At 38.2% G+C, this 18,373-nt stretch overlaps 1 protein-coding gene across 2 annotated transcripts; it reads right to left on the reverse strand.

The window, feature by feature from the left end:
* Positions 1–655: 655 nt before the first annotated feature.
* On the reverse strand, positions 656–18,247 carry LOC122071172 (7-dehydrocholesterol reductase). 2 transcript variants are annotated; one of them, XR_006138076.1, is made up of 14 exons: positions 18,040–18,247; positions 17,266–17,488; positions 17,126–17,181; positions 16,493–16,595; positions 16,321–16,386; positions 13,919–14,032; positions 9,819–9,945; positions 3,978–4,078; positions 3,019–3,144; positions 2,837–2,901; positions 2,513–2,594; positions 2,332–2,414; positions 1,428–1,560; positions 656–1,189 (listed from the first exon to the last, which is right to left on the reverse strand). XR_006138076.1 is itself a non-coding variant. In XM_042635490.1 (13 exons), the coding sequence occupies exons 1-13, from the start codon at positions 18,129–18,131 to the stop codon at positions 1,494–1,496; spliced, it is 1,305 nt and encodes a 434-aa protein (XP_042491424.1). In that variant the 5' UTR covers positions 18,132–18,247; the 3' UTR covers positions 1,256–1,493. The 2 variants fall into 2 exon arrangements, 1 of the variants encoding a protein (XP_042491424.1); XM_042635490.1 differs by lacking the exon at positions 656–1,189 and having other exon boundaries at positions 1,256–1,560.
* Between the last annotated feature and the right edge of the window lie 126 nt (positions 18,248–18,373).

Genomic DNA, 18,373 nt, shown 5'->3' on the forward strand with positions numbered 1-18,373 from the left:
CTGATTTACGGATTGACCACCCAATTGCAAAGCTCCTTGGATCCCTTAGAGAAGTCCCTTACCTTATGTCTCAATCACACTTCCCTACGAGTGTGGCCTACACCAAAGCTACCATATGACTCTCTCTCTCTCTCTCTCTCTCTTATGTGAAAGACGTTTTTACCCCTTGTTTGGGGGAGAGAGACACACAGAGGGAGTGCCGTTGTAGGGCACGGATGGTTATCCTAGACAAGATGGTTCAACCAGCAACAGGCCGTTTTGGTCAGCTTCCGAGTCTAGCAATCCTTGGTTGGATGGTTCAACTAACCTAATCATCTAGATACGCAGGGCACCACCTGGGTGCCTCAAGATGGGTTCCCCAACAACAGGGGGGGGATCAACACTCTCGCAGTATTGCTTTTCAAGATGCCTGACCTGTTCAACCAACTGGGTCTGGTTGGATAATTCTGATTCAGTTAAAGAAAGTGCTAAAATATGGACAATGTCTTTCTTGGGAAACTTTCCATTAAAACAGTAACTTCTCTGAAAAGTGCATGTTTGAACTCCAATTTGGCATTTAGACCGATTAAAGATCCCAACAATTATCTACATAAATTTTAAAAAGTATCTCAATCACATGACCCATCATCTAAGTGGAGCAATAATCGCGTCTATGTACACATTCACAAATAAAGCCTTCCTTAAGCATTTTAACAGTGGAAAACATGAAGGGAAAACTCCAGTGGGGAGGATACAGGAGAAAGACGATTAGGCATCTCAATTCAGACTATAGCTTCACCAAAACAAGGGCGGACTGGCCATATCAGCATAAAAACACCACAAGTGTTTCTTTTGAACACTGCCATACAGACCCTAAAACTCCTCACATTATTGGCTAACAACGGATCAGCATCAGAGGCTTAAAAGTGCTTCAGACAAGTGTTTTAAAAGGGACATCCAGGACAGTGTCCAAGACTCCCAATGCTGAATGGCACCCCCACCGTTCCTTGTATTTTGTGCCACCAGGACAGTGTCTGGTATGCAAAAAATGCCAGTCATTAAGCAAAGTCATTTCTTGCTCCGACCAACTACTAAAATCATTATTTAATACAGCTAAGAACAAAAACAACTGTCTGCTTCAGCTACAGAATTAAAACTACGATGGAAACGTAAATCCAAGTTTCGACTGGTAGGTGTCCGTATTCAGAACCTATTAAACAAAAATGCCCTTGATAAGTAAATATCTAAGGGAAAGATGCGTGTTGCTCATGTGATGTAAATATAAATAGAAAAATTATGATATCGATTCTGATCCGTTTGCAATCTGAAAGAGGAAATCTCTGTTATACATGATGGTAGACTATTGAAACATACAAGCACTTGAGCTCATGGCAGATAATATTAACTGGAAGGAAACGGTAATTAGTAAGAGTAGATCACTAAGTTACCAGCCACTCATACACAATATGCCATTGACGATTCACAAGGAGCAGGCTTTGTCCATCCAAAATTCATCAGTAGATTCCTGGAATGATCCTGTAAGGAACCTTATTGCAGTACAACTTCCAGTATTTCCCATACCTGTCAACAGGGGCTCATCACTTTCTAGTTCGAAAATGTTACTATTAGCATGGTGTATTAACCGACAGTGACGAAAAGCTGAAATACCAAACCAGGATCATGCCAGTATATATGCACAACGACATACCTGGAAGTCATGCTAGCTCAAAACTAACCTAGTACTACCTCTTCTTTTCTTCACCCCCCCCCCCCGCCCACCCCCAAAAAAAAAAAAAATCAAGGGGAGGGAGGAAAAAATAAAAAGGCGGCAAAATATCTGTAGACAAACATGACAAGAAGACAACAACCAGGATTTTACCACATAAATGATTACAGCCAAAACCATGAAGCTGGGCCTATTTAGGTTCCCTAGGTACTACTTTCTTCAACTAGAAATATGACGAATACGGAAAAGATACAGGTAAACAAAAATGAAACCAGCGGGACTACACAATTATTGGTCACTGTAGAGTAACCAACTTTTTTATTTGATTTAATATTTCTGGATAGAGTTCATGAAGGTAAAAAGTCTACCATTCAAATATTTTGCACATCCCACACATATTCTGTACACTATGTTCCTCATAAAATGAAATACAAGACAACCACAAAAACAGGAATTAAGAAAAAAAAATCCAGATTAAACAAACAAGTCAGAATTAAGGTAAGCTGTTTTGGCAAGAGCTCTAGTCTACCATTGGTTTCCATATCAATTTAGAAGATATACTAGCAATCAAGGAGGGGTGGTGTTGGGGGATGATGAACTAGGTTAATCAGAGTTTATATGCTTACTTGTCTTTACAACGATCATCATCTCTCTTGGCCCGGTCAAAAAGAAGGATTGTCAGAAACACCACATAGAAGTATGGTAGAAACTGTAAAAGTTCAATCAAAGAGAATTATATAAATATAAATCAAGATAATCCCTAATGTTTACAGATAGAAAAGAACTATCAGAGCTTGAAATGCTCACGTGGTTGAAAAGAGCTGGTACTGTCCAAAAGAAAGAAGCTGATATTTCTGGTACATAGTGAAAGTGACGAGATAAACCCCACCTGCAGGAACCATGTAGCGGGATCTAATGTCAAATGAGTCCAAACCAAAAACCAAAGTTTAGTCCAATGAAAGGATAATAATGCCAGAAAGAAAGGTTTTTTTTTTTTTTTTTTTTTTTTTTGGGGTGGGGGGGGTGGGGGTGGTGTGAGGGGGGGATTGTACTACACAAAATGGAAAACTTGGCAACATGCATTGTTTCAACTTACACCCCACAAGATATTCAACTATATAGATAGCTCACCATCCTGAGGTCAAAAGAAGGCTAGATTTCATTTCCCCATTTGTGGTACGATATGCGGCCTCTATCTGCAGAGTAATGGAATAGGATTAGCATTCTTTGTGGGGCAGAGGTGAATGGCAATACACATGCAAAAGAATCAATAGATTGAATCAAAATCAGAAAACAAGGAATAGGACAAACACCTTGGATGGAGCTTTCCCCCAAACTAAGCACTTTCCATTTGTTCTGCGGAATTCTTGCCTTTGCCGGTCACAGTCATAGTTAATATATATGCACATAATACCAGCAGCAAGAATAAGAAGTGCAAGCTGGAAAAATGGGCGACAGAAGAACAAAGCTGTTACTACATCAGGAAAGTTAAAATTAAAATATGTCTTCATATAAGAACTAGAATGGAGGAAAATCGAGTTTCTGTTAGAAGATGGGGGGAGTTTCATCCTTTCCCACCCGGTTTACAAAAATGAACAAGTTTAAGATGAAGAGTATAATGTTTTTTCTTTGGGCCTAGTCACTTGTATATTCTTTTCCCCTTGGGGACCCCCTTTTCTCTTCTTCTTCAGTAATGAGATTTTTATTTTCACAACCAAAAAGATTGAAGTGTAAAATGAATCTAACAAGGTACTCAGAACCCCTCCTCCCAATTACCAGGTATAGCTGGCTTGGGATCATTCCCAGAACATCCCACCAATAATAAAATGTTAAATAACAAATTCTGGAAAAATTGTATTGGTGGGATGTTACCGGAACAAACCCCCTAATTGTTTGGATGGTCAGGAAAATTCGGACACGATCCACAAAATAGGCCTTTTGATTTAGGTGGCTATTGTACTTTGATTGCATTATTGGCCCAAAGAATAGGTCCTAACTCTTCTCTATTCCTTTGACATGTAGAGCAGAAGTATATGGTCCAGATAGAAATAGGGAATCAAATCTTCTAATGTCTGACCAAGAAAACCTCATAATAAGTTCACAAAGAAGGTGAATAACTAAGTAGTCAGGCATCAGCCATGAAGATTGTTGATAAAGGAAGACTAATCAGACACCAACTTTATAGGCTTGATGCTGATACACTTCCAAAATTGAGGAATAATATTTTATATCGATATCTTCCATTTCATGATCTATGATCCTACTGATTTACCTGAATACCAAGATTTACAGGATGATTGACTAGGTACATGCCAGGAGAAGTATAAACAGAAGGAACCCAAACCAAGCATCCCCAACAAATATAAAAGCCAGCTGCAAGAATGAGACAGAGAACATGTAAGATTGTCAGTGTACCTCCAGGAGAAAGAAATTGAGAAAAGAAGTGATTTGACCATACTTATCATCTATCTTCATCTCTTTTAGGTAATGCATGCATAATTATTGTTTCATTAAGGAGTCAACGTTCCAAAGGCTACGACCATGATATTGGGTTAATTAACAAATGACTAAGGTAGTAAAGTAAATATGTTAGGAAAATTGAAAAATGAAACCACATTTTGGTGAACAGATTACAAGACATAGAGAAAACAAAGTCCTAACAAAATAATAATGTCAATATCCCCAAATGCTAAATCCCTAAGTCATCAACTAGTCAGACATAGCAAGTTGACTCAGGTCATTGACTAGCTGCAGCTAAGTAATTGACTTATGAATGACTCGGTCAGTCAGTCATGTCCCAAAATGCTAGGTGACACATGCCACCTCGATAATTCCCAGACAACTTAACTGTTGGTGTATGATGTCTTGTATTCCATCGCAGTTTAATCCAGGGAGTACTGGTGCAGCACCTAGACAGCCAGGACGGCGGTCCCACTAGCCGGTTAGCGGGCCGTGGGGGTTGCAAGGGGGGCAGGAGGCCCCCTTGCATAGCAGGGGGTGTAGGGGGCGCAGTCCCCCGCTCGAATTTTTTTATTTGAGGGCAATTGTAGTTTAATCCGGATTAGGGGGCAATTGTAGTTTAATCCGGATTAGGGTTTTTTACGCTATATATTTGTAGCGAGGGTTTCTTTCTCTGTAATGCAAGCAATACTGAGAGGTGTGAGGACGAGCGTTGTAACCCTATTCTCCATTGATAGTGAAGCAGGATATCATCTCACCGGGGACGTAGGCAACCTTGCCGAACCTCGTAAAATCCGTGTGCATTGTTTGTTTTGTTTTTCCATTATCTTCTGCATCGTTTTAGGGTTGCGTTTCTACATTAACTAACTGGACTGACTTCAACTTTTGTATCAAAATTACAAAAGCACCCAAATACCTCCCAAAATTAGAAATCCATGATAACTTGATACCCATGTTGGTAAATCTGGCAACTTTCCCAAATCAACCTCAGAATCATGCAACCTTCGTCTCGTACAAAAGGAAACTTACTAATCTTTTAAAAAGTATCAATAACACACAAGACAAAGAAGTTTTGTCAAATTGCTCAAGGAAAAAGTGACAGAAATATATCCATTCTCAAAAACTTTGTATAAATTGTTTAGAGACTAGAGAGTAAAACAAAGCCGTACAACCTACATTACTCTTTCTATCAAAACAACAAAAGAGGCTGGACAAATATATTCATGGCTATATCATCGTATCAGTTCTCCAATCTTGCTTCATTTATTGGTCTGGCGTTTTCAAGCTTCCCTCAGCTACCATAAAAGCTGTTGAATCTCTTACATGCTCTTTTCTCTAGAAAGGGGTTGACACCTCCAGATTACTCCACCCTATCAGTTGGTCTTCTATCTGCCGTCCCAAACTTGAAGGGGGGCTTGGTCTCTGCAGAATTAGGATGTCAATTCTGCTAATAATCTCAGGCTCATCTGGAGGATTGCTTCCAAGCATAATAGCATCTGGGTCTCTTGGGTCAATTCTTACCTCCTCCACAATGATTCTATCAAGACAGCCCCCCTTCACACAAATGCCTCCTACGTCTGGTGTAATATTCTCAATCTTCTCCATATTGCTCTCAATGTCATTCACTCCTCCATCTCTAACAGTCTCTCCATGTCCCTCTGGCTATACAACTGACATCCATCTGGAGTTCACTTCTTGGTTTGGGTGCCAGATCTATTTACTCATCGAGCCTTCTTAGAAACTCTTCATTGTTTCCATCATTTCCAATGGCATGTGGTCCGCCCCCTCCCTTGCCCTCAGCATCTGGCCTTTCGTACCCCCCTCCCGATTGGCTCCTTATCTCTTGGAGACAAAATCATTTGGTCTCCTTCCCCCTCTGGCAAATTTAGCTCTTCCTCTGCTTGGAAATTCATTTGCACTCCCCTCCCACGAGTGCTCTGGCATAAAGTGGTCTGATTCAAAGGTCTCATCCCTAGAAACAACTTCATTGTTTGGACAGCCACCTCCCAACCCAATCCTTCCTTCGATTCCATCGCATTGTTGTCCGTCCCTACTACTGCCTTTGTTGGAACGACATTGAAGATTCCAACCACCTCTTCTTCAACTGTCCTTTCTCCGCCTCTATCTGGAAAAAGGTCAGTCTTTGCTGGCCTGGTAGGATATGCCCCTTGCCTCTTTGTAGAGAATGGATTTGGATAGATATGACATTTTCCGGCTCTTCGATCTGTGACATTGCTGGAAAGCTTGCCTCCTATGCCATCATTGACCACCTCTAGATAGATAAAATCTCTATAAATGGACTTCCAACTCTTGAACTTTTAATAAGATTTGGAAGATTGGTTCTAAGCTTCGGTTACTTGCCCATTGCCCAGTTCCCGGCTCCCCAAGGATCAAGCTTATTGTTGTCTCCTGGGGTCTTCCCTCCTCTTCTCTTCTCCCCCGTAGGGTTTTGCCGCCTTTCTTGTGGCTCCTTTTCTCTTTTTTGCCCTAGGGCATCTATATTCCTCATTTTTCTTTCCTTTTGGTAATTAATTATTTATTCACCCAAAAAAAAAACATTTATGTATATATGCACATGGCTAAGTCCACAAAATAGCATAATAGGAGAAGAAAGAAGATTATGAAAGGATAATGGTTTGATATATATCCCTCATATGCCTTATCCCCAAGAAAGAGGGAGCTTCCTCTATGTCTATTTCAGACCCATTTCCCTCTACACCTCCTCTACAAATTCATTGCTAAAATCCTCTCCAACAAGATTCAATTGATAGTTGACTCCCGCTAGTGCTAATCAATCTGCTTTTATAGCAGGTAAAAGCATCATTGATGACATCCTCTTGTATCATGAAGTTGTGAGCGGCTTCAACCCGAAGTCCCATTCCTTGGCTGCACTCCTAAAGATTGACCTTTACAAAGCTTTTGATTCCATTATGTGGGACTTCATCACTAATGTCCTCCATGGCATGTCCTTTCCCCCGGTTTTCATCCATTGGACCTATTCCTGCATCTCCTCTCCCTGCTCCTATGTCCTTGTCAACGGTAGCCCAGCTGGCTATTTCTCTTCCTTAGCTGATACCAAGCAAGGCTACCCACTCTCCCCATTCCTCTTCTTCCTTACCCTTGAGGTCCTTTCTAGATCCATTCAGGATTCTACGGACCACCCCATCTCCCCCTCCCTAAGTGTAAAGCCCTTAGCCTCACTCATCTCACTTTTGCAGAAGATCACATGATTTTCTCTAAGGCTGACACACAATCCATCGAATCATTACTCCCTCCACCTCTTTAAAAGTTGTTTGGCCTCTACCTCAACCTTCTTAAATCTCATCTCTTCCTTTCTAGTGTCTCTAAAGACTCCAAAGCCCATCTCCTTACTTTTATTGGTTTCTCCTTCAAGTCTCTCCCTGTCAAATATTTGGGCCTTCCCCTCATTTCTGCCAAATTGACTGTTCATCACTGTACTCCTATGTTGGACCTCATTAGAAAAAGGCTTCAACTTTGGAAGGACAAGCTTCTTTACTTTGCTGGCCGACTGGAGCTCATCAAATCTATGCCCCAATCTTGCTACATCTACTGGTCGGGTGTGTATAAATTTCCTCAATCCTTCATAAGAAAGTGGAATCCCTTTTGTGATCTTTCCTTTGGAAAGGTAGAGATTCTTCCATATTTCTCCACCCATCAGTTGGTCTTTTATGTGTCTTCCTAAACAGGAGGGAGTTTAGGTTTGGATCCAGGACGTTAACTCTACAGGTATCCTAAAGCTTCGTTTGAAGATTGTCTCCAACCATAATAGCCTCTAGGTCTCCTAGTTTCATTCCTGCATCCTTAGGAAAGACTCTCTGGACCATTTCCCATCCCCTCGATGCTTCATAGGTTTGGTGAAAAATCCCAAAAAATCAAACTGATTTCCCTCTTGGCAGTTGGCACTGCTCAACACCACCAATCCTAGGATGCACTGCTCAACACCACCAAAAGTCCTAAAAAAAAAACTCAATTCTTTACCCATATTATATTTAATTGATAGAGGGTATTACAAGTTATAGTTGTCAAGGCATCGCCTAGGCGACGACTAGGCGTCCAGGCGATTTGCCTGGTGCCTAGGCGACAGTCGCCTTATTGCACTATATGCCGCCTTGTGTTTTGGCACTTATTTATACCAAATATCATTTAAGTAAATGTTTTTTATATTTGTTATTTCATTTACTTAAGATATTATTCATAAATAAGCAAATACCCCCTATTTGAATCCAATAAAAATAGTTTACAAATCAAATTCCAAAAGGATAAAAAGTCAACCCCCCAATCCAAGAAGAAAAACTAGATTTTGGTTATAGGGGCGATTTTCAACTTTTAAATGCTAGATTTTTTCTCAATTATGAAAATTTTTTAAATTCTATCATGTTAAAACATTGCTAAAAACCAAAAATCCGGTAAAATAATTTTTTGTTTTGATATCCATAAAATTATTTTCATTCATGTGATTTTAACAGCATTCGCGCACTTAAAAATAAGTTTGACCAGAGCATAACTTTGTCATTACAACTCAAATTTAAGTAATCTTAGACTTGTTGGAAAGCTGATTTTATATTATAACTGATACAATAAGTCTCATGTAAAAATAATATCATTTGACCAGTCAAACTTATTATAGAACCAGAGCATTTCTCGAAATTTTGATTTTTTATAACTTAATATGACTTAATGTTAATTTTTTATGATTTAATATGCCTAAATGTTGATTTTTAATGACTTGATGTTGCTTAATCTTGATTTTTTATGATACAAGGTATATATAGCTTACTAAATAATGTTAAAAAATAAGAAAAATAAGGCGCCTTCTCGCCTAAGCGCTTAGACAACCCTCCACCGCCTTGGTTCGCCTTGTCGCCGTGACAATTATGATTACAACTATAAAGACTTAAAATTCCTAAACTTATAAAAGGACTCTTAATCACTTTAACACAATAAGGTAAATAAACTCAAAACATAACTCTATCTAAGTATTAAGTATCCTAATCTAACCCAAATACTTAACTACTAATCCCGGTGCTAACTATATATCCCCACTTTATGGGCTTATAAATTAATCCCATTATTCCCATTACAATGAAACCTAAAAAAAAGGCCCAACCTTACGAGCCTCTCAAGCTTACGCATAGACCTCCATACGGGATTACTATCTAATACAACTGCATCATGTCACATATTGTTGCATCAACAAACTTAATGCCATCATGCAATGTGTTGTAGAGTTTAGGCACCTGATGGCCTTTGGACATACACCAGAGTAGCATAGTCAATCCATAAACCCAAGATTGTCCACGGTATCTTTATTTTTATACCATAGTACACTTATAGATGATAAATTTATAACCAACATAACACTAAAAAAAAATGGCATGCACCATGCACAAAGATCCCACCACTGTGGGGCCTGAGGAAGGGTCGTAATTTAAACAGCCTTACTCCCGCTTCGTATAAAGGCTATTTACTAACTTGAACCCGCGACCACTAGGTCGAAACGGAGCAACCTTACCATTGTGCCGTGGCCTGCCCTCATTTCAGCATAACACTAATGGATGATATTTATAACCTCAACATAACAACATAGATGATACATTATAACCTCAGCAAGGAAAAAAAGCAGTTTGCAAACCTCGATCATGTGCAATATCCATTGTGTTCCAGTATCCAGCTTCCCACCAAAAAAACTTAGTGACGTAAACAAGCATCAATGCAGTATTTACAAGCATAGAGTCAGCTACTCTCCCCTGCTCTTCATACTGTTAAGTTGAATAAAGTATCATAACAATTAACCTCCAGAAATAAGGGATTGAATAATACAAAATAAGTCAAGATAGGACCAAGACAGCTTCCAGTCTGAGGGCAGCCATTTTGTGCAAAAAAAGCCAGAGGTTAGAAATCTTTCCAGTCCACCCTGCTAAAGCGAGATTTGCAGAGTTACAGCCCCAAAAGTCTAGACAGCAGTTACTCATAATAAGAAATTTAAGGCACAGATATACATATATATGTGTGTGTGTGTGTGTGTGTGTGTGTGTGTGTGTGTGTGTGTATTCTAGACTCTTGCACCTTTATAGCTCCATCATCTGTTTAACTTTGATGGGCTTTGCTGCATTTTATGAGCCTGAATGTTTATGTAGCTTTATCTATAGGACTAAAGGAATCAACAGTATACTTAATTTTGAAAAAAAATAAAAAAAAGAAACGATTTGCATTAAGTATAGATTTGAAATGTACTAGTTTGAACATAAATACAATGCATATGCACATATTTTACCAAACCAACCATTTGACTATTATTTAATTCTTAGCATGGGAATCTGTGGTGTGGAGCTGACCAATCAAAGCATAAGAAACTTCAATAATATTTGGATTTTGGCTAGATATGTGGACCAACAGAAGATACTTATGTTAAAAGACCCATAGTAAAGGCATGGTATCAACGGCCTATTGCAGAGGGTGTATCAGCACCTGCATTCTTGTCTGAATTTCAATAAACGAAGAGCTATAGCCCTGATTCTGTATCAGTCTTCATATGAGTATTTCGGATTCGTTATGTCCATGAGCATTTGGCATAATCCGTGATGCAGACATTTAGGCTGGACCAGTTTGACCCATCAGAACTAGAAGACCATAAGGAACCAATTCCAAACCGGTTTGTTGGTTCAGTAGGATATTTAGGAAGAGTTATTTTATTTGGAAGAATATTATGTCATCTTTTATTTTGGGGTAGGGGCTAGATATGTAGGATATTCTAGCTATAGTTTCCTTGTTTAGTTTGTTACAAGTTAACTTAATGGGTACAATTTCTTTTTTATAGAAAATAGGTGAAATCCAACGATTTAGTAGATGAATGAGTAAAGAATGGTTTTTTTTTTTTTTTCTTATTTATTTATTTCAGTACAGTTGATTGATATCCCAAACCTGATCGAGTCCTCTTCCTCCTCTCAAGCAGATTAATGTCTTTTTCTCCCTCCCTTTCCATCAATTTGGTTTTTTCCTTTATCTCAGATCTGATCACAAATTTGATCATTGGGCTTGTTTGCATCTGAGATCCATAATCTGGATTTTCAGATCGCATCAATTGACATCAAAGCTAAACCTAACCATGGATACTTACATTTTAAAGAGCAGAGATCATTTGTCCAATAGAAAAACTATTATTTTCTTCACAGATGAAGGCGAGCTGAAAATTTCGTCTCACAGTCTATGGTGGAGATATTATTAAATACCAATAAGATTGTCATTGAGTCTGAGGATTATGTCTTCTTCGAATTCTTAATTTCCCAAAATTATGATGGTTATTATTATGAAGTGTTTGATCCTCTAAGCGTATTATTAAAGAGGTTGGAAGCACAAAGGGCAGTCATTAATTGCAACAAAATTTTGTGCACCCTACTGCCTTCTCATATGTACCAGACAGTCATTCTTTAAAGACTGCTTGACAAAGTATGCTCAGAGCCAAAGGAAGGGGCACCAACAATGCAACTATAGGAAGACCTGAAAGGGTCAACACAAGAGAAAGACCACTCTGATGTGGGACAAGTAAAGGTGAAGAGGACAAAATTATTAACATGGGAGAAGCAACAACAAACTCTATTGCAGTGATGGATGTTCTATATATTGAGCTTATTATTCCCCAAATATTTCAACACAAGAATACGTCATCAACATTTTATTTACCAAACTTGATTTGTGACATTGGTGAGGAGCATAAGACACTCCATAGCTCTTCTATTTCTCTCATTCTACAAGACTCGAAAGCGAGTTTTTCTCAACAACGGAAGAATTGATACAGATATTTAGATGAACAGTTTGACCCATCGGAAATACAAGACCACAAGGAGCTGATTCCAATCCAGTTTGTTTGTTCAGTAAGATATTAAGGAAAATCTATGTCATTTGAGAGAATATTAAGTAATCTATTATTTTGGGTAGGGATTAGAGATGTAGAATATTCCAGTTTTGGTTTCCTCATTTAAGTTTGCTTAAGCTCATTGTTCGGTGCAATTTCTTCTTTATAAATATGCTTGTAATCCAACAATTTAAGCTGTGTTTGGATGTCATCCAGAAAAACGTTTCTGACGTTTTTAAGTTCTATGGGAACAAAAGATGGAATAAAGCGTTTGGTGTCAACTTGGTGTTTTTTGGTTTTTTTGGAACGAGAAGGCAAAAAAAAAAGCTAGAAACGCAAACTGATGGAACTAAGGTTTTGTCATTTCAGTTTCATTTCAAAAAAAAAAAGCGGTAACAAAGAGGTAATGTTCCTAACAGGTTCACCAAAACTTTTTTTTTTTTTTTTTAATTATTTTTAAAATGGCATTTCGACACAGAAATTGAACATTCTGTTTTTTATATGAAACGTCGTTTCTGGAACTGAATGTCTACCAAACGCAGCCTTAGTAAATGAATGAGTAAAGAATATGAATTTCATTACGAGTTTTGATGTTGTCGAGCAGTGCATATGAGATTGATATCCCAAACCTGATTTCTTCTCCTCTCTTTCTCCCCTCAAGCAGATCGATCTTATCTCTTTTCCCTCCCTTTCCATCAATCTGATTTCTTCCCTTAACAAAGCAGTTGCTTTTTTTATGTAAAACCTGATCACAGATTTGATCATTGGATCTGCTTGCATTTGAGATCCGTAATCTGATTTTCAGATTGCATAAATATGTCTTGTTGAAAAGCAGATAACGAATTACGAGTTGGTGGTATGTTCAAGGTCCAAGACTCACAGCACAAACAAGGTTCTAAACTTCTGATTCTATATTGATTGCAGTCCTCTTCTAAGCAAAGAGTACACTAAAAAGTACTAAAATCAATTTTTTTAGAGAAATGTTATTTTCTATTACTCAAAAGCTCTAGAAATTAAAATTACACTATAATCATGTTCAGAAAGTAGTTTATCAACCACATATAAGAAAATCATTCTAAGCGCAAGTGACATGAATCATCAACACCATCATGTACATAGATTTTTTGAAATGGATCAGACCATCCACATAAAGGGAGGGAAAAAGAAAAATAATTAGGATTGCAATACATCTGTTCTATCAATTCACTCATTCTAGGGTTCTTGATTTGTTTTAAACTTTTCAAAATCTTGTGTTATTCTTAACTAGAATTATGATATCAAATTACATAGTAATTTTTACAACATAAGATAGTAATTAAAAAATGAAATTGATCCCTCACTAATGGTTGCCAATTCCATTTTCAACAAATAAGTAATAATTTTCTTTGATAAGTTAAAGTAACAAAAAGTATTACCTGTTCAGGACTTAGAAAACATGGTTTGGAATTTTTTTTAAGCACGTTCATTTATTATCCAGAGAAAGAAAAGCATTGTTGATTTTAAACAACATGCACATAACAGAAGCGATAAAATCTCCTCTGGCTACTTATTTTAAAAACTAGAGAACCTTGCTGCCTCAAAGTCTGTGAATGACTTATACCTGCATAAAATGAGAGGTGAAAGCAGAGATATGCACAAGATTTCACAATGCAGCTAAGATAATTTCCCAAGGCAAAGAAGAAAATAAACATAATAACGTTACATTTTCCACCTAAAAGCTTAATGCGGAGAAAAGCAGAGAAATGCAAAAATTTCAGAGAAAAACACAGGGGGTTTTGAATCCAAAACTGGTAATGACTCGACCATTTCAAGAGAAGCCATCTGATGCAAGTCAGGAACCTGTGACACATACATTAAGCAACAGTACTACAGAAACTAACCTGTTTGATACAGTAGGTTACAGCAAGAACAGCCCAGGACATCATGCCAAATCTGCAGTTGGTGAAAACCTTTATATCAAAATGCTTTCCTATACGAGGATAGAGCTCCATCCCCTGCATCAACGATGAGAGAACATTAGAATTCATTTGTCTCTATCTGATGTAGTATTTGAGAACAAATTAGTCCAATAAATTGAATGACTTTACAATGCAAGAAAACCATTATAAGAATTCTACATGTAAACAGATATTGGGAATGCTTACTACTTAAAGGACAAGATATAGTAACAACTAACAAGGAAAAAGGTATTTTGAAAGCCATCTTGATCAGGAATCAGGGATCAGATCAAGGAATGGCCCAGTTAAGCCTGATCAAAATCAGTTCCGATCAACCAATCCAACTCTAAAGCACTCAGAAGTTCCAGTGATGGGGACATCCACGTATGCTAGCGGCGTAGGTGCAAGACCCAGCCAAAAATGCATTCCATTTGGCAGGAGGAAAGCTAGAAGAAAGAAGAAGGAAGAAAGAAGAAAGAAGAAAGAAGAAGGAGAGAGAGGGAGTCAAACCAGCCTTCCCAGCGCTGGGTTCGACCCCCCCTTTTCCTCCCATTCGGCAGATCCTTGTGGATCCCACCAGATCCTATTTTATTTCATTACTTTATTTTAATTCATAGTATTATTTAGCTGTTTGAATAATTAAGAAATTAGAAATTTCTTTCTATTGGTCTATTAAGTAGTTTATTATTTCAGTGATTGAGTTTCTAAATAACTCTTTTATTTTTGGTAGTTTTACTCTTTATAAGTGTAAGGCCATAGGCCATCTTTTAGTTAATGAATTATTGAATGAAATTATTAAAAGCAAAAACCCAACGTCCCTCTCTCTCACGATCTTCTCTCTCTCGACTCTCATTCTCGCCTCCCCTTCCCTTCACGACTCTCTCCCATACTCTTTCTCTCTTTCTCGACTTTCCCCCTCGCTTTCTTGACTTTCATCTCTCTCTTTTCTGTTTTCTGTTTTTCTCTGTTGCTGCTGCCATATTGCAGCCATTGTTCAGTCATTGGAGATTACCTCCATCGAGAAAACCCCACCTGGGTTGCTGCCGAGTTCCTAGTCAATAAGTTGGGCTGCTGCCGAGCATTACACCATCAAGCTGAACCTTCCACTGCTTCAAATCAGGTGGACTGCATCTCTAAATTTTGGAGGATCTTGAGTTCTTTTCTCCTCAGACTTCGGATAGCAAGAAGGTAAATACCCCCCTGTTCCACACTCATTGGCTGCCTATTATCTTCATTATTCCCCCCCCCCCACACTGAAACCTGAAAATATACTCTGTTTTTCAAACCATTATTTACTGTTATCCTAAAGAAATTCCTGCTGTTTTACCTTTCATTAGTTGGCTGATTTTAGGATATTGTTTCGTTTACTTATCTTGCTTAATGTCTTGATTGATTTGTGCTAAACTTAAACACATATTTGCTGCCATGTTCCCTTCCCCATATCCCCATTTGACGCTTGAGTAGTTTTAAGTGTTTTTCATGCTTAGACTAGTATTGACTGTTGTTGCCCTGTTAATTAGTCTAATATTCTTGCATGTTAAATCTGTATTTTGCTGAGCAACTGTGAACCCAACCCAATTCAAGACCTATTGAGTATCCCTTGTCTAGTGGATCGACCCCTTGTAGGAAACCTAGTTGTCTGGGTCCCCCCTCCCTACATCATCCAGTGATTGGACAATTTACTGTGTATTACATATTGCATCAGTTCCAGCCCACCTCAATATGGATCAAGCAATCTGGATAAGGAACTGTTGATCCTTGAAACCTTGGTTTTCATAGATTTGGCAGACAGGGAACCTGATTTGAGACCTTTTATGAAAAGTCCTTCGTCTCACATTCTATTTTTTGCTCCTTACACTTGCCAGCTTTCTTCTTAAGGGGCTAAACTATTCCAGAAATTACGACATCCCATTCGTTCTACTGTTTGAGAATTTCTTCATTTTAGTTTCAAAACTTGGAAACAGCCTTTTCTGCGACGCAAGGGGTAAGGATGCTTACGTTTGCCCCTCCCAGACCCTGCAGTAGCGGGAGCCTTGTGCACTGGCTTGCTCTTTTTTTATAGTGGACCCATAGTGACCAAAAAATAGGGTTTTGGAACCCGGGGTTGCATTACAAAGCACCTCCTTTTTACAAGAAGTTCAATAGACAAATGTTCCAAGTGCTACATCCTACAGCCCTATGGCATTCATCTCTCTTCTCAAGGATTAGAAAACTTACCTCAAATAGCATATAAATTTGTTCAGATCCTTAAAAAGATCAAAATAGCATGCATTACGAAGCAAAACAGAAAAAAAATATGTAAACGAGATATATAAAGCAGCTCACAGACAGCTGAAAAGGCTCACCCAATAGAAATCAATAATTAGGTTCCCTGACGATCCAGAATCTGAAGAAGAAGGTGCCACATGACCCTGGAAATATAAAACATGTGTATTAGAAATAGAAAACAATACAGAAATTTGAATAAAGAAATAAATGAAACAATTGAATACTAGTCACTATGGTCAAAATCCTCACTTTGAGGTATAAGAAAATGCAGAAGATAAAGCTTCCAAAAATAAGTGCTGAATATATTTCTCCCAGATGGTCATAAACTATAGCAGGGTTGAATATTCCAAACCTGAAAACACAGTAGTGGGACCATGTCAACTTCAGTCAACAATTCAACTTCAACAGTACTTAAACCATCAGAAAATAGAACTAATTAGGTACTCGTGGATGAAATTTAGTGCTAATGATACCCTTTAATTTCAAGGGACTCTGGAAAAAGTTATTAATCTGGAGTAAATGCACTATAAACATCTGATAAAAATTTAGACAGGATACATGATGAAGCTCATCCGAAAGAATTAAAATACCTCCAGCCGAAGACATAACCATGTAACCAAATCTTCAAAATCAACTTGCACCATGAATAAAATCTAGTTTGCCAACCTTCATAAGTGCAAGATTTAGCACTTTGCTTAAAACCAACAAATCATAAACCCAGAGATGCTAAAAATATTGAGCAGTATTGTAATCCCCATATATCTCCTAATAAAAATGTAACTAATTTGCTATGGAACTAAGGACACTCGTTGCAAGGATTCAAATTTCAATGCCACCTGAAATACCAAAAAAAGAACCTAAAGTAACAGCAGAGGCACTTACCACCACAGGCAGAAATATGTTACCAAAGTTACTGCATATGCTGCCACACCATTTGCCTACAAGCAAGAAAACATAAAAATTACACTCCCTGCTGCAATTCATTAATTATATAACGTCACAATGTGGTCTAACCATAGTACCTTGTAGACAGGTCGATTCCCTGCTGGAGAGATCGGTCCTTCAACCCTTTTTCCAGGTAGGAGGAGTTGAAGCACAGCTTCAAACGCTGCAAAACATCCAATGATTTTCCATGCAGCAGCAGTTGGTTTTGGCCAAATGTCTATAAATCCCTGCAAACCGTGCTGTCTTAAGTAATTAAAAGTTTGAAGAACAGACCCATCAGCATGAACCATCGTATACCATCTGCAATGTAAAGGACGTAAACAGTAAATCAAATCCCAGTTTTGTTTCAAACGAATGCATCAAGTCTAATCGTTCAGTTGAAGATGATCTCAAACAGAGCTAATATTCATGATTCGGCAATGCAGCAATGCTCCTAACAGCGCATCAGAATGAGATACGGAAACTGAATCCACTACCAATAAACAACCCACAGATCTCCCTAATATCATAAATTAAAGTATCAATAAAATTGTTAATTACAACTTCTAAAACCTCAAAATTGTTCATAAATCTGCAGTTCAGTATCCAGTCAAGATTTAGTTATCAAACAGTTCCTTCCCAACGAGAATTCAAATGTGAAGGGATCTGAAAAAAAATACAGATTCAGGAAAAAAAATAAAATAAAATTGATTTCACCATCCAAAATCCAAATATCAAGATTCCCCACCCCCCCCCCCCAAAAAAAATAAAAATCAGAGGGAAAGAAAAGAAGTAGGATTAAACCCAATAAACGAAACAAAAAATCCATTCCATAAATGAATAGATTCACAGTGGATGAGAGGGAGACTTACAGAAGTATAACGAAGGGAGGACATAGAGTGAGAAGAGAGAGCATCGAGAAATAAGTAATCAGTGGTGAGTGAACCATCTTTGTTTCCCCCATTGCGCTCCCACTCTCTGTCTCTCTCTCTCTCTCTCTCTCTCTCTCTCTCTCTCTGTGAAACACAGACTGCAGAGGACAGGAGTTGGGAGACTTGAAAAATCGGCTTATTGCGTGCGTATGGAGTTCCAGATTACAGTTTTAGCACATAGACTTCTCTTTGATTACGTTAATGCACTTAACGAGTCCTGGAAATTGTGGAAAGTTGGATGTACAAAATTGTCATTCCAGGTGCATTTTCCCCC

Source organism: Macadamia integrifolia, unplaced genomic scaffold, assembly GCF_013358625.1.
Source record: "Macadamia integrifolia cultivar HAES 741 unplaced genomic scaffold, SCU_Mint_v3 scaffold_190A, whole genome shotgun sequence".
Classification (NCBI taxonomy): domain Eukaryota; kingdom Viridiplantae; phylum Streptophyta; class Magnoliopsida; order Proteales; family Proteaceae; genus Macadamia; species Macadamia integrifolia.

Bases quoted from the DNA above. Each gene is read 5' to 3' on its own strand.
- LOC122071172 (XM_042635490.1), bottom strand. From the start codon at position 18,131: ATGGGGGAAACAAAGATGGTTCACTCACCACTGATTACTTATTTCTCG. The intron at 14,033-16,320 runs GTGAGCCTTTTC...TCGTTGATGCAG, and splicing joins TAATTATTGATTTCTATTGG to GGGATGGAGCTCTATCCTCG. The intron at 2,902-3,018 runs GTGTTTGTCCTA...ATTACTCTGCAG, and splicing joins GGGGGAAAGCTCCATCCAAG to ATAGAGGCCGCATATCGTAC.